Genomic DNA, 23,823 nt, shown 5'->3' with positions numbered 1-23,823 from the left:
CTGCTTTTGCCTGCGTTGAGTCCAGTGTGCAGTTGTTGTTATTTGCTGTCATGTTGGCAGTTCTATAAATGAGAGAGGTTAAATATCCCGAAGGCATAAAATCCTGTCTGATCTGAGAAGCTAAGCAGGGTCAGGCCTGATTAGTACTTGAAAAGGAGACCATTAGGCAATATCGTATGCTGTAGGTTATATTCAGTGGAAGGCAATGAAAAGTCTCCTCTGAAAAATCTTGCCAAGAAAACGTATGATAAGCTATTCATACTTCAGAGCTGGCTTGGAGGCACACAGCAAATAACAACTATTCACCTGTAACCATGCTACTGCACTTTCTTCTTTAACTTTCAGTTGAAGTCATTACAAGTCTTTGATGTTGTCTGCAGTAATATGGTGTTATCTACCTATCTTAAATAGTAGCTATTCCTTTCCCCAATATTCAAACTTCATTCCTCCTAGTCTAATCCTACTTTCCAAATATGTTCCGTGTATTAATCTAAAAATTGGGTGCTAATACAGTGGACCCTTGTTATACGCGTGTATGCTCAAGTCCCATTAAATATAATGACATAGCAAAATGGTGTCCCTTATAAAAAATGGAAAATCAAGGTAAATTTATACTTTTTTGGAACATTTTCAAACCGTGTATGCTTAAATCCGTGTATAAAAAATCAGTGTATAAGAAGGGCCGACTGTATAGGGACTCAACAGACCGCCCCTTTGAAGTGGCCTGCAGCCACCTCTTTCCTTGTTGGATTGGAGCATATGGAGCACCATGATGCTTCCTGCCATGCAGTCAGGCACGCAGCATGATGTTGGTGTGGGGGAGGGCAGCGTGCTTACACCACGCCCCCATGCCGTCGTATAACACCGGTCAGTAGAGGCTCTTAGAGTCTCATCCGACTCACTTGCCGTTTTGAAACTATTCTGTTTCTCCTTATTCTACTCTAACAGTGAACTCTTGTCCAGAATATAGGATATGGATAAGGTCAGTGAAATGTTGTGATAGTCATTTTTTTTAGAACGATATAAAAATGTTCTTGGTCTATCCAATCAAACAGTGTTCTGTAAACTATAAAACACATAGTGCTTTTCTTTTGAAATTCTTTGGTGTGCTCTCTTAGAGTATGACTGCAATATGGTTTCTAGTACCTCTTCCTTTTTGGAACCCACCTTGGATGTCTCCATGCCTTTAAAGAAACCTGGGGGAGAGCATACAGATTAGGCCTTTATGTCCACTTGTGTGAATTAATAAATGAACATCTGGTTCCAGAAACAGCACAAAGTACTGGTGGAAGGGGGGGCAGAATAAGCACATCATACTTAATTTCTATAATGGTCGGGCTATATCAGTCACATCAGATCTGTGTTTAGTGTGCTCGTGTGTGTGCGTGCACACACATGTGTGTTGAGAATACATAATGTTTCGGGTAGAACAGTTAAATTTGTCCCCTTAAATCAGTGGTTCCCAACCTTTGTTGGGCAGCGACCCCCATTGGTGAGGAAAGTCCCACCCGTTTCCCCCCCCTGATAGGTTGGGAGGCCAGGAAGGGGTGGGACTTCCAGCCGCCTACAAGCTCCAGCAGGCTTTGCGGTCATAAGTCCCGCCCCTTCCCAGCCTCCCAACCAATTAGGGAGGCCACCAGGGGAGAAGGGACGGGACTTCCGGCCGCAGAGTCCTCTGGGGCTTGTAGTCCAGTCCCCTTCTAACCGTGGTTGCCTGGCAGCCATGGAGAGAAGAGGAGGCAGCCCCGACCGTCCCTTCCTCCCCGCGACTGTCTGGCAGCTGCAGGAAGGGAGGGAAGGAGCAGGAGGACCCCCCTCTTTCCTTCCTCCCTGCGGCTGTCTGGCAACTGCGGGAAGGGAGGGAAGGAGGAGGACCCCCACCCCCTTTCCTTCCTCCCCACAGCTGTCTGGCAGCCGCGGGAAGGGAGGCGAGGAGGAGGAGGACCCACACCCCCTTTCCTTCCTCCCCGCGGATGTCTGGCAGCTGCGGGAAGGGAGGGAAGGAGCAGGAGGACCCCCCCTTTCCTTCCTCCCTGTGACTGTCAGGCAGCTGCGGGAAGGGAGGGAAGGAGGAGGACCCCCACCCCCTTTTTTTCCTCCCCGCAGCTGTCTGGCAGCTGCGGGAAGGGAGGGAAGGAGCAGGAGGACCCCCCCTTTCCTTCCTCCCCGCGGCTGTCTGGCAGCTGCGGGAAGAGAGGGAAGGAGCAGGAGGACCCCTCCTTTCCTTCCTCCCCGCGGCTGACTGGCAGCTGTGGGAAGGGAGGGAAGGTGCAGGAGGACCCCCCTTTCCTTCCTCCCTGTGGCTGTCTGGCAGCCGCGGGAAGAGAGGGGAGGAGGAGGAGGAGTCCCACGCCCTTTCTTTCCTCCCTGCGACTGTCTGGCAGCTGTGGGAAGGGAGGCGAGGAGGAGGAGGAGCCCCACCCCCTTTCCTTCCTCCCCGCGGCTGTCTGGCAGCTGCGGGAAAGGAGGGAAGGAGCAGGAGGACCCCCCTTTCCTTTCTCCCTGCGGCTGTCTGGCAGCTGCAGGAAGGGAAGCAAGGAGGAGGAGGAGGCCCCACCCCCATCCCCTTCTCCTTGCGAGTGCCTGTGTCAGGGCCAGTGCTCGCAAGGAGAAGGGAAAGAGGGATTCCCGCCCCCTCCCCTTTTCTATGCGCGGTGCCTGCGCTAGCGCCGGCACCCGTGGAGAAAAGGGGAGGGGGAGGCGGGGGATTCCCAACCTGGCGACCCCCAGGTTGGGAACCCCTGCCTTAAATGTAGACTACAGTCTGCCATCCCCATGCACGGTGAATCTGTTCCAGACCCCCAATGTATGGGGAAAACCGCCTATGCTTAAATTCCATTAATTGTTATGGTGGTGCACTCCTGTGCATCATGCCAGACACATTTCTGTAGAGCATGCACCATTTCCCCCCTTGCCGTTCACAGATTGCGTATTCAAAATCCACATAAGGCAAGGGGTGGACTGTATACATTTTCTGAGTCAGCCTTTTGAGGTTTTAGTGTATGTACTGAGTGGAAATAGTAGATTTTCACAATAATGTTTAAAACTTTTACCTTTTTATGAAAATAATTATGCACAGCTGTGTGTTTTACTGTATATTTCAAAGTTGCAACTACAGAGCAGCCAAGAGTTCTACGTGAATATAACTAGTAAAAATATGGTTCTAAAGTTTTTCTGTTAGTATCCATTTGGGTGAAACTTCACTCTTCAGATTGCATCCATAGATGCTGATGGGAGACAGTATTAGGTTATAGGTTTATATAGGTTATGTGTTAAGTAATTGTTTATGTAGTTGTTTATACATTTTTGTAAACTGCCTTGATCCTTTGGAGAGGCGGTATATAAATAAAATGTATTATTATTATTATTATTTATTTATTTATTCATCTACTGTACAAGCAGAAATAGGTGGATCAAATAGGGAGTCTTGAAGTATCACAGAGTGCTGCTGAAATTTGCTGGCCTGTGTTTCAGAAACAGTTTCCCATGTGGAAGTACACTGAGTTTTTATCATTCTTTGAATATTTACCTCTATAAAGATTTGTCTAGGGCTGTGAAAAAAAAATTATGTAAGGGTTGAATTCTTCATCTAAGAAATACCCTGTGGAAGGAGGCTGTGGTGGAGTCGATTAATTTTTTAAACAGCCCATTCAGTTTCATTATGCTACCCTTCAACCTCTGACCTGTTCACCGGCATCATCACTACCCCAGCTACTATTCATATTGGTCTGAGTATCTCCTGTATCATCTAGCTCTCTTGCAGTCTATGTCTTGTCCCACATAGTGCTTCTTTCATACCAAAGCCAACTGCTATGCTAAACATTCCTGTACTTCAAGTCTTTTATACCTAAATATATTCTATGTGAATGGACAAAAAATTGGAAAGTAACTTTGATATATTCTTGTCCTATTTTCACAAAAGTGACATGCAAATGGGCCTAAAGACCCTAAAGGTTCCAGATACAGTCTCATATTGGAAGCTAAGCAAGATCAACCCTGAGTAATACTTGGATGGAAGACCATTAATGAATACCAGGTCCTGTAGGCTATATTTTAGTTGAAGGAATTGGGAAAATCTCCTCTGAATATTCTTTGCCTAAGAAAATGCTATGAAATTGATGGGATCGCCATAAGTTGACAGGCAATTTGAAAATGTGCACACACACATAATAGGCAGATATCTTGTGTGTAAAATGCAACTTTTAAAAACAAAGATGCTTTGAGCTGTAGTACTGTTATTGTTCCAGTAGATGAGGAAGTGTGATACTGATTTGATCAACCATTTTTTTCTATGAAGAATATTCTGCTGAACTTTGAAACTGTTCCTATTTCTTCATCCACATATGATCAAAGCAAACATAATATAAAACTAGCAGTATCTTTAACATTTTGTTATATGCAAGTGCTGTTACTTACATGATTAGCTGTCAACCTGTTAATTGGTTGAATGATTGTCAATAATAGATTATAATAACTTTTCTTCTTAATGATGAAGAATGTCTGGGATAATAATCCCTCACCTGTACCATTTGATGTACTATAATGAATTTTATGTTGGTGACCTCATTCTGCATGCAGCAGGGTGATTCATGAAAATATTTTTTATGTAGGAAATTATAATTTGAATCTGTTGGGTTACCAAATTGCTATTTTTAGTATTTATATCCTGATTGAGAAGACGAAAACCTTTATTTTTCCTGTCTGTTCCCCTCTTTTTGTAGGTCACTTATTTTTTTCTCTTAACAGAGATCCTGTATTTGCAATTTTCAACCTGCAACTGCAGGATGGTATGTACAGAGTCAATAGTTGCAGCCTTTCCTATCACTTGACGCATATCTTCTCATTCTCAAAGGGGGCAGGGGCACACGTTACAGATGCTCTCACGAAAAGTAGCTCCTGTGCTCTTATGATGAGACTCTTCAAAATAATAGGTCAATATTGGAGATAGAGCAGAGCAAAAGTCTTTAGAGCATCATAATCAGAGGTGACAAACAACTTTGTTGATTGCTTTTCTTTTCTTTATTTTAGAGTTATAGAACAAGTTCTCAGACAAGTAGAAGAATTCCTGGAATTCTTTTGGGGAACTACTGTACTACTGAAATTATTGTATGAATTTTAATTTGAACGTATTTGAATTATATCTGAGTTGCTATTTGACTTTATTTATGCAGGCTTCTGTGAGAAGAACTGGATTTCCCTTGGTTTACTAGGCTTTTGTGCTGTTGAAGTGGAGATTTCACATTCCTCTTATAATGTGGAGATTTTAGTAAATGTCTTGTTTAATGTTGGACATTCAGTTTTTCTCATGAAACAATAATTATTGTGATTTTTATTGTTGGGATATAAGTTTTTGTTTTGTAACAAGACTAACATGATGGCTTTAATATTTTCACATTTTAGTACGGTCTCTATCCCCACACCTGTTCTTACTAGTAAAGAGAATTCAAATAAATAGCTCTATGTAGCTGAATCCAAAATCATGTTGGTATCTTATTCTTTTAAAAAGAAGCATTGATTTTTTATCAATAGATGATTTTTCACATTATTCCAGAATTGCTTGGAATTTCACATTATTCCAGAATTGCTGGTAATTATAGAGTAGCTTTTCAGTCTGTGTTGGTCAGGGTAGCTGTAGGGGAGGGGGCATAGATCAGGGCCGCGGCATGTGGTTGCCGCGGCCCCAATCTGGTGCATCTGAAGGCAGCTGCAGGCTGCCCCTTAGGGGCGGTCTGCACAGCCCCTAACTGAAAGAAAGAGATTGGTAGCATGAGCTTTTGTAGACTTGAGTTTACTTTCTCAGATGCATTTGGTAGCGTGAAAGGCTCAGGGACAGACCTAGATAAATCATTTCTGTGTGAGAATGTCAATTCAGATTCAAAATCCTGTGGGTATGGAAATGAGCTGGCAAGTCCCAAATTAATGATGGCCGTTGGTGGACAAAGGCAGCAAAGAAGCTGTTGCCTGCAGGCAAGGAGAGTAGATGCATGTGGGAAACAGAGAGGGATGTGATGAAAGCCGCCCTCATGAGGATAGGGATTAGATAATGTTGAAATGTGTGTAAGGGGCCAGAAACCATTATGTCTGTTCAGCCCATTGCTGAAGGACTGTAGCTTGTGGATAAGTTCCAGTTCTGCTGTTTCTCTTTCCAATCTTCCTTTGTAGCTATTTTGTTCAAGGACCACTGTTCTGATATCTGAGATGAAATGCCCAGGGAGATTGAAGTGTTCTCCCACCACTTTTTGTGCAATCCGATTCCTAATGTCTGATTTATATCCATTTATCCTGTGGCATAGAGACTGGCCCGTTTGCTCAATGTAGAGTGCTGACATAGAATAGTATAAATCACATTGAAGGTGTCTCTAATATTGTGAGTGATGTCATTAGCTCTTGTGATAACGTTTCCTGAGTAAATGTGTGGGCAGAGTTGGCATCTTGATCAGTGGCAAGGCTTTGTGTTGTGTGTCCTCCTGTAGGTACCTACAGGATTTTGAATTTGAATTGACATTCTCACAAATATAGGTCTGTCCTCAGGCTTTCCACTCCACCAGATGCATCTGAGGAAGTAAACTGAAGCGTATAAAAGCTCATGCTACCACCTTTTTTCTTTCAGTTAGGCCTGAAATAGACGAGCCAAGTAAAGCTGCTTATGGCTGCTTTGGGGGCATGGTGTTTAGATGATGCATGCCCTCAAAGTGGCCAGAAGCTGAGGCAAGGCCGCAGCAAGCTGGCAAGAGCCAGCCATTCCAGGAGCAGATATAATCTGTTCCTGCTGGCTATTGGCTCCAGGACTAGAGCAGGCCATACAACCAGCATGGTCCTGGGCTGGAGCAACCAGAGGCCACTCCTTGCTACCCATCTGGTTCACCCCTTAGTCTCATAATGATCTCTTTCCAAAGTGAAAACTGCTGCACTCTATGCTTCCTAAATATTTGCATCTTAGTTTTTACCGTCTGAGAAATAGGAAAACATGAAAACAAAAACTGTACATTTTGTAATACAGCAAAGCAAAACAAATTAAAGTGTATTATTTGGATGGAAACATTCTCATAGGTTCACAGTTGTAAAGAGTAGCCTAGCAGCATATTTTTTAATTTATTTAATGTATATATCACCTCTCAGCCCATTTCAACTCCTGAAATGATGTACAACAGTACAGAACTAAAAACTTATATAAGACTTTAAAATGTGCTTCATTTTAAAACAATAAAAGGGCTTTTTAAAATTATGTTCATAGCAAAAGGAAAAACAAGGAAATGATAGAACTGCTGTGTGTAGAAGATGATAGAATACTAACATGAACAGTAAAAAGGCAGAACTACTCAACGCTTTCTTTGCTTTGGTCTCTTTTGAAAAGGAAGAGCTCAACCTGGGGAAAATGGAACTGCAGTAGGGGAAATGCAGCACAGGATACCTAAAGAGGTATTACAGAAATACTTGGCTACTCTGCATGAATTCATGTCTCCAGGGCCTGATGACCTACATCTAAAGATATTAAAAGAACTGGCAGAGGTAATCTCAGAATCACTGTCAATAATCTTTGAGAATTCCTGGGGAACAGAAGTGGTCCCAGCAGACTGGAGGAGGATAAATGTTGTCTCCATCTTAAAGGAAGGAAAAAGAGGACCCAAATAATTTCCACCCAGTCAGTCTGACATCAATACCAGGAAAGATTCTAGAATAGATCATTAAATAGATAGTTGTCAGTATGGTTTTCTCATAAACAAGTAATTGCAGACAAATCATACCTCTTTTTTTGGATAAAATTACCAGCTTGGTAGATGAAGGGAATGCTGTGGATGTAGAGTATCATGATTAATAGGACCTTTTGCAAAGTTCTGCATGATATCCATGCAAATAAGCTAGTAAAATGTGGGCTAGACAGTGCTACGTGGATTTATAATTGTTGACTGACCAAACCTGAAGGATACTCAATGGTGGCTTCTCCTTTTTACAGGAGAGTTGCCACAGGGCCCTGCTCTGGGCTGAGTAGTATTCAACATCTTTATCAGTGAATTGGATGATGGAATTGAGGGCACGGTTTTCAGATTTGCAGATGATACTAAATTGAGTGGTATAGTTAATAGCTAAGGACAGGATCAGAATTAAAAATGGTCTTAATAGATTAGAAAGCTGGGCCAAAATTAACAAAATAAATTTCAACAGGGAGAAATGAAGGATACTATTCTAGGACAATAAAATCATAGAATCATAGCGTTGGAAGAGACCACAAGGGCCATCCAGTCCAACCCCCTGCCATGCAGGAAATCACAATCAAAGCATCTCCGACAGATGGCCATCCAGCCTCTGTTTAAAGACCTCCAGTGAAGGAGACTCCACTACACTCCAAGGGAGTGTGTTTCACTGTTGAACAGCCCTTATTGTCAGGAAGTTCCTCCTAATGTTGAGGTGGAATCTCTTTTCTTGTAGCTTGCATCCATTGTTCCGGGTCCTGTTCTCTGGAGCATCAGAAAACAAGCTAGCTACCTCATCAATATGACATCCCTTAAAATATTTATACAGGGCTATCATATCATCTCTTAACCTTCTCTTCTCCAGACTAAACATCCCCAGCTCCCTAAGTCGTTCCTCATAGGGCATGGTTTCCAGACCCTTCACCTTTTTAGTCGCCCTTCTTTGGACACGCTCCCTGAAAAGTGAAATGCATATCTATAGTGATACAAGGCTTGAAGGCAGTACATGCAAAAAAGATCTAGGAGTCTTAGTTGGCCACAGGCTGAACATGGGTCAGCAATGTGATGTGGCAGCTAAGAAAGCCAATGCAGTTGTAGGCCGCCTCAATAGACTATAGTGTCTAGATCAAGGGAAGTTATAGTATCACTCTATTCTGCTTTGATCAGACCTCACCTGGAATATTGTATCAAGTTCTGGGCACCACAATTCAAGAAAAGTTTTCACAAGCTGGAGTTGTGTCCAGAGGAGGGTGACAAAAATGGTGGAAGGTTTGGATATCTTGCCCTATGAGGAGTGGCTTAGGAAGCTGGGTATATTTAGCCTGGAGAAGGGTTAGCAGTGACATGATAGCTATGTTTAAATACCGTATTTTCCACCGTACAAGACGACTTTTTAACCCATGAAAATGTTCTTCAAAGTTGGGTGTCGTCTTGTATGCCGGGTTAAGCCCCGGCCTGCTCCCACCTTCCCAGGCTCAGGCCTCCACAATTGCAGCCGGGCTGCTTCCTCCTTCCGGGCTTCGGAGGAGGCCGAGGCCTCCGCAGGGGCCTGGAAGGAGCGAGTGGCCACCGCGATTGCCGCCGGGCTGCTCCCTCCTTCCTGGCCTCTGAGGAGGCCGAGGCCTCCGCAGAGGCCTGGAAGGAGCACGTGGCCACTGCGATCGCCGCGACTGTGGCCGGGCTGCTCCCTCCTTCCAGGCCGAGGCTTCCGCAGAAGTCGCAAGGGAGCGCGGCCGACGCGAGCACCACTGGCCTGCTCCCTCCTTGGATTTGGATGAGGGGTGGTCTTATACAGCGAGTAAATCCCAAACTCTATATTTTAACAAGAAAAGTTGGGGGTTGTCTTATACACCCAGTCGTCTTATATGCCGGAAAATACGGTATTTAAAGGAATGTCATATTGAAGATTGAGCAAGCTTGTTTTCTTGAATCCACTGCTCCACAGAGCAGTGGATTCAAGCTATAGGAGAAGAGATTCTACCTCAACATTAAGAAGAATTTCCTGATGGTAAGAGCTGTTCAACAGTGGAACACATTTCCTCGGAGTGTGGCGGAGTCCCTCCTTTGGAGGCTTTTACACAGAGAAAGGATGTCCATCTGCCAGAGTGCTTTGATTCTGTATTCCTGCATGGTAGGCATTTGTGGTGTTTTCCAATTCTATGATTTAAAAACAGTGTAAAACATTCCCTAAATCAAATGCTTCAACAGACATTTAAAATAGGCAGGGCGGTTTCAAATAGCAAAGCTTGGAGCTAAATACAGATGGAACCAACCTAAATTCTCTTGGTAAGGAGCTCATTAATTGGTATCCTGCTACAGAGAAATACCTGCTACATGTGTACACAAACCTTGTGAGGTATTGGAATAAGCAACAAGTCCTCCGCTGCAGATCTCAATCAGTTTTTGGGCAGACTCATGTGAGAGAAGATGGTCTTTCAGATATTTGACACTGAAAATATTGAACTCCTTTATTAATTATCATTGTTATCATCACAAGCAATCAAGGTACTTTTGTATGACTCAGCACCTGCTAGATGCGGAAATTAATCTTAGATCTGACTGTTGCACAGGTCTTCAGGGTGCATAAGGATTATAATTATTTAATTACATAAAAATCTTTATAATATTTAGTTTCTGGCATTTTTGAATGAGTAAAGCTTTATTTTGAAAATAACTCACTTATTTCTATGGAGAACATATTTCAGCAGAAATGTTGTTCTCCATGCCCCAAAGGTTTCAAGTTTCCCCGCTGTAAAAATTCAAAATGTAAAAATTTGTTCTTGGAAAAATCAGTTACTACTACTTCACAGTTTTCCAAGACTTTACATCTCTAGGCCAGGATTACATTCCTTTATACAATATATGTATCCCTGGCATTAGATGTACTTCATGCTTAAATGACTGTGGTGAAAAGACTACATTTTTCCAACTTTCTCATTCACATCAACTTCGCCTTTTACTGGCAAGGCTAGACCTGGTTTCATGCTTTTTATAGCATCCAAGGATGGGCAGCCTGTGGTTCCCCTTGTGAGCATAGTCAATGATGAAGGATGCAGTTGCAATCCAACGAAATCTGGATGGAGACATCTTGCCTGCCACTGCTCTAGTTGCTTCCACTTGGATTATTGTGATGTTATCTGTTGTCCAAAACACAGATAACATCAGAAATAATCCCATTTGATATGGGTTTAACTGTCTTGGCTTAATGCTGTGGAATTCCAGAAACTAGTTTTGTGAGACATATAGCCTTTTCTGTCAGAGAGCTCTGGTGCCACAATAAACTACAGTTTCCAGGGTTCCCTAGTATTGAGCCAAGGCAATTAAAACCATATCAAATGGGATTATTTCTGCAGTGTGTTTTGAACCTATGTTGGATTTCCTTCTAGACAGTTTGGAAACTCATGTTGGATTATGATGACAAAAAGTTTGACTACAGCTAGAAATTGGTGGCGTTCCCACTGGCCTAAAACCTGAATTAGGATGCGAATTAAAGGGGCATAATTCTCATTTAACCCCAAATCTGATCCCCATTGCCCCGGAATCGTTCCCATTCAGTTTCGAATCTGATTCGGGTTTTATTGTATAATCAGGATTATATGCCTATAAATCGCTTTAAAAAAACAGTAGGTTTTAAAGTGGATTATTTTTGCTCCCGGGGTCCGATTCGTGGTATCCGAATGGGAATGACAAGGGTGTCTGATTCGGGAACCTGGAGATGGGAGGAGCAGCGCTCAAGGGGCTGGCCTGGGGGTGTCACCCTCTTTGTTCTCTTTCTGCATTGCCAGCGCCATTTTCTTCCATTCGCATAGCTTTTACCCTGGTGGATTGCAACCTCTCCTCTGCTCCACATTCATAGACCGATGTGTGAGGAGAGCCATTGAACATCATTTTAAACTATTATTTTTTTTCTTTTTTTGCCTCTGCTTGAGCACCTGAGCAGCAGATGGGCTTTGCAGGACATGCCTGCTTGATCGCCCCCCAGACAGCCCAGGGAGCAATGGGGCAGGCAAAGGGATTAGGGGGAATGGAGGCTACTTCTCTCTTTCCCAGGGGAACTATGGGAAGACACAGGAGAGCCTTGACACCCAGGGATCTGAGGGGGGGATCGAGCCTTCTCTTCTCTCTTCCCCAAAAAGTCTCTCCCCACTGAAGCCCGCTGCCTTTCCCCCTTGATCCGATTTGCCAAGCCTGAGCTTTGAATGCAGAGTCTGTCTCCACTGAAACAGTAGGTTTTATATTTGTGTGTGTGTGTGTGTGTGTGCGTGTATGTGTGTATTCCAACTCTGGGCTTTGGATGCAGAGTCTCTCCCCACTGAAACAGTAGGTTTTATATTTGTGTGTGTGTGTACACACACACACACACACACACATATATATATATTTTCCAACCCTGGACTTTGGATGCAGAGACTCTCTCCACTGAAACAGTAGGTTTTATATTTTTGTGTGTGTGTATGTGTGTGTATATATATATATATTTCTAAAGTAAATTATAAAGTAACTTTTTTAATTTATGAAAAAAAAACCTCATCTGTGGTTCAAAACCCACTGTAGATATAATACAGTTTGAGACCTCTTAACCTGCCCTGGCTCAGTACTGAGGAATTATGGGAACTGTTGTGTTTGTGAGACATTTATCCTCCTCTGCCAGAGAGTGCTGGTGCCATAATAAACTACCGTTCCCAGGATTCCCTAGCACTGAGTTATGGCAGTTAATATGGGGAGACACAGAAGAGCAAGGGGTTTAGGATGAATAGAGGCTCCTTCTAGTCTGGGGAGACACAACAGAAGAGTCTTGGATGCAACCGATTTTCATCGGCTGCCCCACTAAAAAACAAACAAACACAAGACTTGTGACATCTGAAGCCTATGCGCTTGATTGACAGCTTGCAGACACAAATGGGAATGGGGAGCAAATTAATCCGCTTTAAAATAAAACAATTTAAAATAAATGGGAACGAAAACGGGGTCTAAATGAATCGAGGTAATTTGCCCCTTTTCGTAATGGAAACGATAGAAAAAATCAAATTATTCCCGGAAAATAATCCGAATCAGAATCGCGCCAATTAATCCATTTTATCTGCCAAGTGGGAACACCCCCTACGTTTATGAACTTCTCTGTTTCCAAATAACTTTGATTTTTAAAGCCTTAAATGACCTAGAATTGAGTATCCTAAGAGCTGTCTCTTCCCTATGAACCTGGCTGGGAGCTCTGTTCTACATCAGAGGCTTTCTGCAGCCCTTTTCTGCAGTATAAGAAGTGATAAGGAAATGCTGTTCACTGAAAAAATATTTCAGCAGAATGTTGTTAAGGATATGTCGTACTTTTAATTATTATTGTTTGTTACTGTTTGTTTTAACATTTGAAGACTTCCTTTAGATTTTAGAAAGATGGCGTAAAATACCATAAATAAAAGGAAACAAATTTGATAGTGTGCTTAATATATAATATATAATGCCGTAATATGAAATTACACCACAAGATGTCAGTCAAACAGTTATGGTATAAAGTGAAGACAGAAATTGTGTTTTGAGCCTCGAAATGTTTTATACCCATTCTGTGCGGACTACAAACACGCACATGCTGCAGCACATAATAGACAAAAAAGCCATTAATCATTATGTTACAAAAGAGTTATACTTTTACAGAAAAATAAAAGGTTTTATGTAAAAGTGCTTTGATTAAACACCAGTTGCAATTATGCGAGATTTATTTGTAGTGTAGTCTCTGTTGTGGATGTAAATAATACTGCTATTGCAATGCTATCACTGGGAAGATACCTTGTGCTGGAAAAGAATTATTATTATTATTATTATTATTATTATTATTATTATCCCGCCTTTTCCCAGTTCAGGAAAAGCAAAATGGCTTACAAGAAATAAAAAAACCCCACTGTTAAAATGTTGAATATGCAAAAGTTAAAATGAGATTAAACAAGCAAAAGATGAAAACCAGATTAATAACATTCTGTAACATTCTTGTAATCTTAATTTGATAGATGTCAGTCTTTCTGTTCTAGAATGTAGCCTGTATGTACATTTTAGCCTACTTTCATTTAGGTATTATTTACAAGTTTACCAAGGCAGACTAGAGAACTTCTAGTCTTTTAATCATAATTAATATGCGTTGGTGCTAACTATGATTACTGCAAACCAGGATTAAATTATAGCCAAGTTTTTGAATTTACAGATGAGGTCTTGGCTAGTGTTAATTACATTTACAGAATGTATGTAAATTAAATTAGGTAAGGAGACCGTAGTCTGCAAATTGTCTCTTAACCAAGGTTAACAGATCAGCAGTCTTGCTTCTGCATTGAGCCACTCTTGCCCAAGATAATGCAGACAGTAAGGAGGATTGGGAGTTCGAATTCTCTCAATCTCAAATCTGTAGTTTATATTCAGAGTTATCACATTTGCTTTCTTTATACTCTGATCATCCAGTCATTGTGTAAACCAGCCTTTCTATATTATTTAGCTTTATTTTGTTTGAAAACTACTTTAACTAGTTACAAAATTTACTTTAACAGTCAGACTTCTTGTTATTTTTAGGCTGCTACCTTTTAGGGCATAGCCTAAAAGGTGTTTCCTAGCATAGAAAACACACCAAAAAAGCGTAGCCAGAACGTGGAAAAACCCCAGATCACTATCAGAAATAATGCAGTTTGACATTCCTTTATTTGCCATGGCTCAGTGCTATAAAATTCTGGGATTTGTAATTTTATGAGATACTTATCCTGCTCTGTCAGAAAGCTCTGGTGCTGCAACAAACTGCAAATCCCAGTGGTCCGTAGGCTAGATCCGTGCCAATTAAAGTGATATAAAACTGCATTAATTTTGCAGTGCAGATGCAGCCTATAAAAGTAATGAATAATCAGCAATGGCAATTTTAAAAAAGTGACTTAGGCGTGGTACATACTGCCCTGAAAAGGTGGGCTGGAGGCACCCAGTTTTCCTCTGGAGGGACGCCGCAGCAGCCAAACCGTGCGGTGTCCCTCCGGACCAATAAGAACCCAGAAAAAATGGGTTCTTCTTGTTGTGTGCGGATGTCGTCATCAGTGCACCAATGGCGCCTCCATTATGGAAGTGTAGAGCCTGGAGGTGCAGACGTGTCGTGTTTGCGTCATGCACACGCACCCTGTATGGCAAGAGTCCATTTCTGGTTTTGGGAAAAATCTTTTTTGTGTTAAACAATGCAGAGACCCCTACAACTGAGAAGTAGTTGACCCCCCCCTTTTTTTTTTTTTAACAGGAAAAGAAAGGAGAGTCTAGGGAGAGCTGCCTGCAGAAAGAGAGGGGGAAAATGTTTTGTCCATATCTGGTTTACAGGTTTAAAGGGCAATACCAATTTCTTGAACTGGAGTGGAAAATGCACTTACAACTATTATACAGTGGGCCCTTGGTATCTTCTGGGGCTTGGTTCTAAGTACCCCTGTGGATACCAGAGTCAGTGGATGCTCAAGTCCCATTATATACACTGGTGTCCCTTATAAAAATGGCAAAATCAAGATTTGTTTTTTGGATATTTTCCTGGAATATTTTCAAGCTTTTTGGTGATGAAATCTATGGATGCAGAATCTATGGATAAGGAAGTTCAGTTTATGTCACATACTCCAACCAACCTGTCACCACTTATATCCAGTTGATGTCACATTAGTTGTTTCTGAACCATATTCAAAGTACCCCCTTGTGGATGGGTTACAGTTATCTAGACTAGATATCATTTGTGGATAGCTGACTGAACTTAGGCCCACCATTTCTGGAGAGGCTTACAAATGGCATACAAGTCTGCATTGACAGTAAGTACTCCTAGCCAACATGACAACTTGAACTTCTGCAGATAGCCTGAGTCTAGGAGAACCTTAAATTTAGTAGGGTATCAAATTGGTCAGTTTTCATATACCACATAATCTCAATTTTACCTAGATTAATCTTCAGTTTGTTTGCCTTGATCCAACCCAAAGCCACCTCCAGAAACTGATAAAGTTCCCCATGTATAAAAAAGCAGCTTTCCTAAAGTCTGTTAAATTGTGTGTAAATTTCATGATTTCAAATTGATTTTTAGAATGCAGCATCAATTACGTTGAGAGAGCTGTTGTATGAGAGTTCATTTTTATGACAGTATAGAATTCCTGGTAATGCTTCATAATGATTCTTAAGACTCTAACCAAGAAAGCATTATAATAAAGGACAAAAAGTATTTGCTGGTTATCATTGTTTGTTGAAGTTGGCTAATTAAATGTGTTTCTGTAAGGAAGTGACCTTTGATATAGTACAGAGGGAGTGGTTATCCTACATCATAAGTTTTGAAACTATGTTACAATCTTGATACTGATAAGTAAGCCTCATTACAAGAGTGCTAACGTCTCTATTCTATGTGTGGAAAAATGGAAAAAGAATCTTTCTTCGGTAAAATCAGTGGTGCTGCTTGCAATATTCTCGAAAAAGCAGAGACCCTTCAAGTTACCCTAAAAGCCGAGCCTAGTACAGAAGAGAGCAATATTACTAATACTACTGCCCAGCCATTTGAGGAAGGACTCATTTTGTGAGTATTATTACTGATAGATTTGTTCTTGTGCTTCTTTCTTGTGATGACTGCTTTTCATATAACTGAGATGCAAATGACTAACTTATATAATGCTGTGAATAGTACACAGCAGCAATGGGGAAACTCAAATTGACTACAAGAGAGTCGAACATAGCGTATATTGTAGTAACCTAACTAGATGTGAACAGAGTGGGGATGGGCAGCTTTGGGCCATCCACGTGTTCTTAGAGTTCATTTCCTCTCCTCCATTGGCTACTGAAGACAGCTAAGAAGAGTTGTAGTTATGCAGCATCTGGAGAGTCATAAATTTCTAACCTAATATACAGGGGTTTTACTGAGATTTACTGGTGTAGTAGTATTGCACATTGTATTGCATTGTGTGCTGAAAGATAACTACTTTTTATTTACAAGAACATGTCCTCAGGATGCTTATACATGTTTAGCACCCCAATCCAGAAATCTAAAAACCTCCAATATCTGATTTTTTTCCTGCCAGCTGCCTGGTTCTACTCTATTGCGGTGCTTCTGCTTGTTCATTTCTCAGATCTGGTCAGATCCCCTCTTGGCTTCTCTTTAGCCTTGTGAATGAGCGGGAGTGCTATCACCTCAAAGGGAGAAGCAGGCCGCTGACAGCAAAAATATCTAAGACTTGAGAGACTGAGGATCTGTGAAATGGCAGGAATCCAAGCATAGTGTTCTGTGCAGATCCATACTTTCCTCTGTTTCACAGATCTTCATGCCTCCCTCCAGCCTTCCATCTTTCTCCAGCCTCACAAATACAGTCGGCCCTTCTTATACACGGATTTTTTATACACGGATTCAAGCATACACGGTTTGAAAATGTTCCAAAAAAGTATAAATTTACCTTGATTTTCCATTTTTTATTAGGGACACCATTTTGCTATGTCATTATATTTAATGGGACTTGAGCATACATGAATTTTGTTATACACGGGGGATCTTGGAACCAAACTCCAGCGTATAACAAGGGTCCACTGTATAGTACAGATATTTATTTTATTTATTTCATTTGTGTGCTGAATGTCTCCCAGGAGGGATTCTAGGCGGCTCGCAGATATGTACTTCACTAATTCTGTGTTACAAAATCTGAAAAAAAATCCCAACTCCAAAATGCTTTTGGTCATAAGCTTTTCAGAAAAGGAATACTCAACCTGTATCTGTATTGATTTCTGTGTTGAAATGGGGCCTAGATTGAATTTCCATTTTTGTGTAGATGAGTGCTTATGTTAGAAGTAAAATTATTTTTACTAGAAGTATTTTTTACTATAAATACTTTTTGTCCTGTGTGGAGCTACTCAAATTTCCATATAATTAATACAATATGTGTTAGGGTTTTTCAGTATAAAGTTAAAATGCAACAAGTTGTATGGAGTCGGGTGGCAGGACTGAGTGGAGTCTGGACAGAAAGCTACCATGCTGCTGATGCCACCAAGAAGTATAATGGCCCAACTGAGAAGCCAGAGGAGGCGGTCCTCAGGGCCAGGAGTAGCCCAGAAGGACCTGGTAGCTGCAACCACCCTGAAACAGAAAGTTAATTGGGAGTGGGCACAAAGGGGGCAGATTTTGAAAGGTCCTAAGGAAGGATGGCTGAGAGGGGACTTGACCAGCTTGAGGGGGGAAGATTTGAAAGGAAAAAGGAGGAGGATCTGAGAGGAATAATCTGCGGTGGGCTCAACAGAGAGGAAGGAAGAGAGCTTGAAGGGAATAGAAAGGGGAACAACCTAGCCTAGTATAAAACTGTATAAAGTAACAGGAGACAAACAATTACTGGGAGCAGCTGTAGTGGTGGATGTCATTGATTTTACAGATGATAGCAGTGGCACCATAGCTAATGAATGTTAGTACTGTGCAAAGGGAGGCAAAGGTGAGCTTCCTTGTGAAACCCTCTCACCAAGAAAATGACAAGGCAATACAAAATGAATCAAAAGGTAGAACCTGAGCACAAACAGTTAAAATGGAGAATAAGAGGGCAATCATAGAGACATGACAAACGGAACAACATAATTTAAAAAGTTGGGAAAGGAAACAGTAGACATTTACAACAATGTAAACAAGGTTCAGAGTTGTACTACATGTATTATAGGAACATTGAACGTGAGAGACATAATCCAAGGAAAGCTAGATATAGTAAAAATGAAATGTATTAACGTAGCAATACTAGAGGTGAGTAAGTTAAAATGGACAGGAATGGGACATTTTGAGACTGACAATCATGAAGTGTTCTACTCAGGAAATGAAGTGACAAGACGAAATAGGGTGGCAGTAATAGTGAGGAGAGATGTTGTAAGATCAGTGAAAGGATACAATGCAAAGTCAGACTGAATCATGTGAATAAAACGTCAGGAAAAACCTATAAACATTACTATCATCCACAAATATGCATCACCCATGAAGGCAGAGGAAGAAGAAATTGAGAAATTATATGATGGAGTCCAGGAAAGGATTGACAGCACTTCAAAACAGGATTGCTTGCTAATAATAAGTGACTGGAGTGGTCAAGTGGGAAGCAAAGAATAAAAAACTGTAGGTAGATTTGAACTAGGTACAGAAAATGAAGCAGGCAAGCAACTGATATAATTTTGTGAGGCCAATGATGTATTCATTGCAGATACCGTCATACAACTAGAGAGAAGACTATACACCTGGATATCAGAAAGTCAATAAAATAATCAGATAGACTACAGAATTGAAAATAAAAGATGGAGAAGTTCCATTCTTGTGGTCAGAACTCGACCAGGTGCTGTCAGTGGCACAGATCAGGAACTACTTATATCGAAAGTTAGAAGAAAGCTGGAGGGAAAAAAAGCAAAAAAGCATACCAAAATATTATCTGAATAACATTTCAAAAGCTTTTGCAGAAACTGTAACAAGTAGATTTGTGTTAATAAGCTTAATTGACTGGGAATCAGAAGAACTATAGTCAGAAGCCAGGGCCATAGTCAAGCAAGAATGCAGAAAAACACTATCAGTGGTCAAAAAGAAAGAGAAAGAAGAATGGATAACAGACAGAACACTTGAAACAGTAAAAGAAAGTTGAGAAGCAAGAATAAAGAGGGATGGGAATAAAATCAGAACCATGAATGCAACCTTTCAGTGACTAGTGTGCAAAGACAAAGAGAACTACTATAATAATCAATGAAGAGAAATAGAAGACAACGACAACAACAACACAGGGACGTAGCTAGGATTTTGGGAAGGGGGTGTCCAGACTAAGTGTCACCATTATAATGGGGCTTGAGTGCAGTGGCGCAGCAGCACACACCATTCATTTTTCTAATGGAAGGGGGGGTCCGGACCCCAACAACCCCCCCCGGCTACGTCCCTGAACAACAACAACAACAACAGAAGAATCAGAGATATGTTCAGAAGATCCGGAACACGGAGGGAAGTAGAAACTAAGGGTGGGGATACTCTACAATAAGAATAAGAACATACTACATGATCAAGAAGATATATAAAAAAACAGTAAAAGCAATACACAGAGGAGCTATATGAAAGAGATGATAAAATGAGTTACACATAAAATGGAGAGCCATATGAAAATGAACCCCAAATTCTACAAAGTGAGGTGGAAGCTGCACTAAGAGAAATTGGGAAGAATAAATTACCAAGAATAGATGATATTCCAGTTGAATTGCTACAATCTACACAGTCAGAATTAACTCTAATTAGCTAAAATGTGCCAGTAATTATGGAAAACAAAGCAATGGTGGACAGATTGGAAACACCTCAATATACATTTCAATCCACAAAAGAGGAGACACAAAAGAGTGCAGCAGCTATAGGATCATAGCATTAATTTCTTACACAAGCAAAATTATGCTCAAAATTCTGCAGCACAGACTCAACTCATCCTAGAAGACCGAGTGGGGTATATACGGATGTGAGTTGGACAGTGAAGAAAGAGGACAGTAAGAAAATCCATTCATTTGAGTCATGGTGCTGGAGAAGAATGCTGAAGATACTGTGGACAGCCAAAATATTTTTAAAATTAATTTTATTTTTATGTATGTTTTAATTCTTACATCGTTTACTTGTATTTTAAGAGGGGGGATTGAGGGTTTTGGAATATATGTTTTTTAATCTTTGTAAGCTGCCTCGATTGCATCTTATAGAGGGGTGGGATATAAATAAATTTTATTATTTTTATTTTTAAAAAACAAAAAGAAAAGAAAAAAGGGGGGGATCCTTGAACAAATCAAGCCTGAACTCTCCCTGAAAGCCAAGATGATGAAACTGAGGTTGACGTACTTTGGCAACATCATGAGAAGGCATGATTCATTAGAAAAGACAATACTACTAAATAAAAATGTTTGTGTATGCAATGAGAAATGGGTTTGAGTTGGGACATCTTCAGTTAATATATTCATAATACATTTATAGGGTTGCTGCTTAATAATGCTTTGGATCATACTGTATTCTAAGAGGGGTATGGCTGGCAAATGTAATATCGGAGCCATTGGCAATAATTTTGAAAACTCTTGGAGAACAGGAGAGGTGCCAGCAGACTGGAGGGGGGCAAACGTTGTCCCCATCTTCAAAAAGGGGGAAAAAAGAGGATCCAAACAATTATCGTCCAGTTAGTCTGACATCAATACCAGGAAAGATTCTGGAGCAGATCATTAAAAAGAGAGTATGTGAACATTTAGAAAGCAATGCCACAATCACAAAAAGTCACAAAGAAGTCATGCCAGACAAATCTTATCTCATTCTTTGATAAAGTTACCAGCTTGTTAGATGAAGGGAATGCTGTCGATATAATATATCTTGATTTCAGTAAGGCCTTTGACAAAGTTCCCCATGACATTCTTGCAAACAAGCTAGTGAAATGTGGGCTAGACAAGACAACTGTTACATGGATTTGTAATTGGCTGACTGCCTGAACCCAAAGGGTGCTCAACAATGGCTCCTTTTCATCCTGGAGAGAAGTGACCAGTGGGGTCCCACAGGGCTCTGTCCTGGGGTCAGTACTGTTCAACATCTTTATCAATGACTTGGATGACAGAATTGGGAGCATACTTATCAAATTTGCAGATGACACCCAATTAGGGGAATAGCTAATACTCCAGAGGACAGGATCAAAATTCAAAATGACCTGAATAGACTAGAAAGCTGGGCCACAACTAACAAAATGAACTTCAACAGGGAGAAATGTAAGGTACTGCACTTCGGGCAGAAAAATGAAACGCACAGATATAGGATGGGGGACACCTGGCTTAAGGAGACAATATGTGAAAGGGATCTAGGAGTACAAGTAGACCACAAGTTGAACATGAGTCAACAGTGTGATGTGGCAGCTAACAAGGCCAATGCGATTTTAGGCTGCATCAATAAAAGTATAGTGTTTAGATCAAGGGAAGTGATAGTGCCACTATATTCTGCTTTGGTCAGGCCTCACCTGGAATATTGTGCCCAGTTCTGGGCACCACAATTCAAAAAGAACAGTGAGAAACTGGAGCGTGTCCAAAGGAGGGCGACTAAAATGGTGAAAGGTCTGGAAACCATGCCCTATGAGGAACGCCTTAGGGAGCTGGGGATGTTTAGCCTGGAGAAAAGAAGGTTAAGAGGTGATATGATAGCCCTGTTTAAATATTTGAAGGGATGTCATATTGAGGAGGGAGCAAGCTTGTTTTCTGCTGCTCCAGAGACTAGGACCCGGAGCAATGGATGCAAGCTACAGAAAAAGAGATTCCACCTCAACATTAGGAGGAACTTCCTGACAGTAAGGGCTGTTTGACAGTGGAGCAAACTCCCTCGGAGTGTAGTGGAGTCTCCTTCCTTGGAGGTCTTCAAGCAGAGGCTGGATGGCCATCTGTCGGGGATGCTTTGATTGGGATTTCCTGCATGGCAGAATGGGGTTGGACTGGATGGCCTTTGCGGTCTCTTCCAACTCTATGATTCTATGATTCTTCCTCCTCTGAAGAATGACTTTGCAACCTTTTCCCACTCCCTTCTGCCACTTCTCCTATAGTGTATTTTATTCTGAATATGAGACTGTTTGTTTATTCATCTTAACTGTGTTAGACAGTACCTTCAGTGTTCTTTCTGTAGTTCTTTCTTGCATAGGTTCGACTACAGCTATTTGTACCGAAGAAGGAGATTACCACAGTTACCTACATAATTTCCGTAGTGAGCCAGGTGATCCTTTTCTTAACAAGCACTGTAAAAATCAAGCCATCATTGTCTGGGGACATGCTAACCTGATATATTTTGATTTTGTAATTTTTAATTTAAGAAGTTACATTCTGTAAAATAAATAACATTCACAAAATAGCCATTACATGACTATGATTTGTTCTGGAAGAAGTACTCACCAGTAATTTAGGACCCGAACAGACAGGCCAAAATAAAGCTGCTTTGGGTCACTTTGGAGGTTTGCTGTTTAAATGATACACACATGTTAAGAGGCCAGAGGCTGCGTCAAAGCTGTGCTCTAGTCCTTAGGACTGGAGCACAGCTTTGTCACGGCTTCAGGCCTCTTAAGGACGCATGCAGCATTTAAACAGCGTACCTCTAAAGTGGCCCAAAACAGCTTTATTTTGGCCTGTCTGTTCGGGCCCTTAATTTCCACCAGACCCTTTTCTTTGGAGAGAAAACAGCTTTGTGGAAAAGTATGCAATAATAACACATGTTGAGACACTTCTTAAACACCCCGCCCCCCAAAAGCTTCATCAGCCATATCAAGACTGCGATAACAATTGATTTACACAATACATTTTCTCTTTCTTTCATAGAAATGAAGATCTGAAGCAAATGTTGGAAAGCAACAAAGATTCTGCCAAGCTGGATGCAATGAAGAGAGTTGTTGGGGTATGTTTTCTTAAATGTTTGTTCAATAGGGAGCTCTGGATGTGTTGCATTTTTGCATTAAGTTGCCAGGTTTTGTTTGAAAGCGGTAAATCTTTAAAAAGTAGCTGTTGACTTAAGTGTGCATTTACTAATTTTTATCAGTACACATTTATTCCACAAAATAACAAATGTTTTTTCTGCACCTTATTTATATAGTCTTGCTCACACAGTGGATCATGTTAGATGCAATCTGCATAAGCTGACATATGGCCAGCCAGCTAGAGGACCTTGGTTTTATACATAATGGATATCATGTTAATTGCATTTCTGTGGATATATTTTGGATATTGGAGACAGATTGTAATGGATCCTTTAACAATTGTCTTGATTCAACCATAAACTGGAATCAAGAACAAATTTAGTATATCCAAGGGCACCAGAATAGTAGATCTCCAACTACCTTCAACCCAGCTTTATAACAAACAGCTTCTGAAATTCTTCTTTAATTTTAAAAGTCGTTTCCTGTGTAGCATGAAATGCTGCTTTTCAATAAATGTGAACCCTAGATATCCTTTGCCATGTCATTTGAAATGGAAGATTTTCCAGTGCCTACATTTTCTGCAGGAAATTTTCTATAGAAATGTTTCCATGTCTAAAAGAAAGGCTTCATTGTTTTATAAAATTCATTAGTAATAATAAATGGATGCCAGTATAATATTAGGCATGTTTTTTTGTTTCTTTTGCCTACAGTAAAATAATCCTTTAGCAATATATGCA

The 23,823-nt window shown here is 41.0% G+C and overlaps 1 protein-coding gene across 5 annotated transcripts in view; it reads left to right on the top strand.

Annotated features, from left to right (window-relative positions):
- Window positions 1-23,823, top strand: part of AP3B1 (adaptor related protein complex 3 subunit beta 1) — a 207,715-nt gene that overhangs the window by 9,425 nt on the left and 174,467 nt on the right. For 4 of the 5 annotated variants that reach the window (XM_089494600.1, XM_089494591.1, XM_089494631.1 and 1 more), the window contains exon 2: window positions 22,992-23,067. In XM_089494600.1, coding sequence (XP_089350726.1) covers window positions 22,992-23,067 — 76 coding nt within the window. Of the gene's footprint in view, window positions 1-7,470; window positions 7,510-22,991; window positions 23,068-23,823 lie in introns of those variants that run through there. The other variant, XM_089494621.1, reaches the window with a different exon arrangement.

Source organism: Sceloporus occidentalis, unplaced genomic scaffold (genome assembly GCF_023333645.1).
Source record: "Sceloporus occidentalis isolate IW3139 unplaced genomic scaffold, rSceOcc1.0.p SCAF_1, whole genome shotgun sequence".
NCBI lineage: Eukaryota > Metazoa > Chordata > Lepidosauria > Squamata > Phrynosomatidae > Sceloporus > Sceloporus occidentalis.
This window is presented reverse-complemented; position numbering and strand designations above follow the sequence as displayed.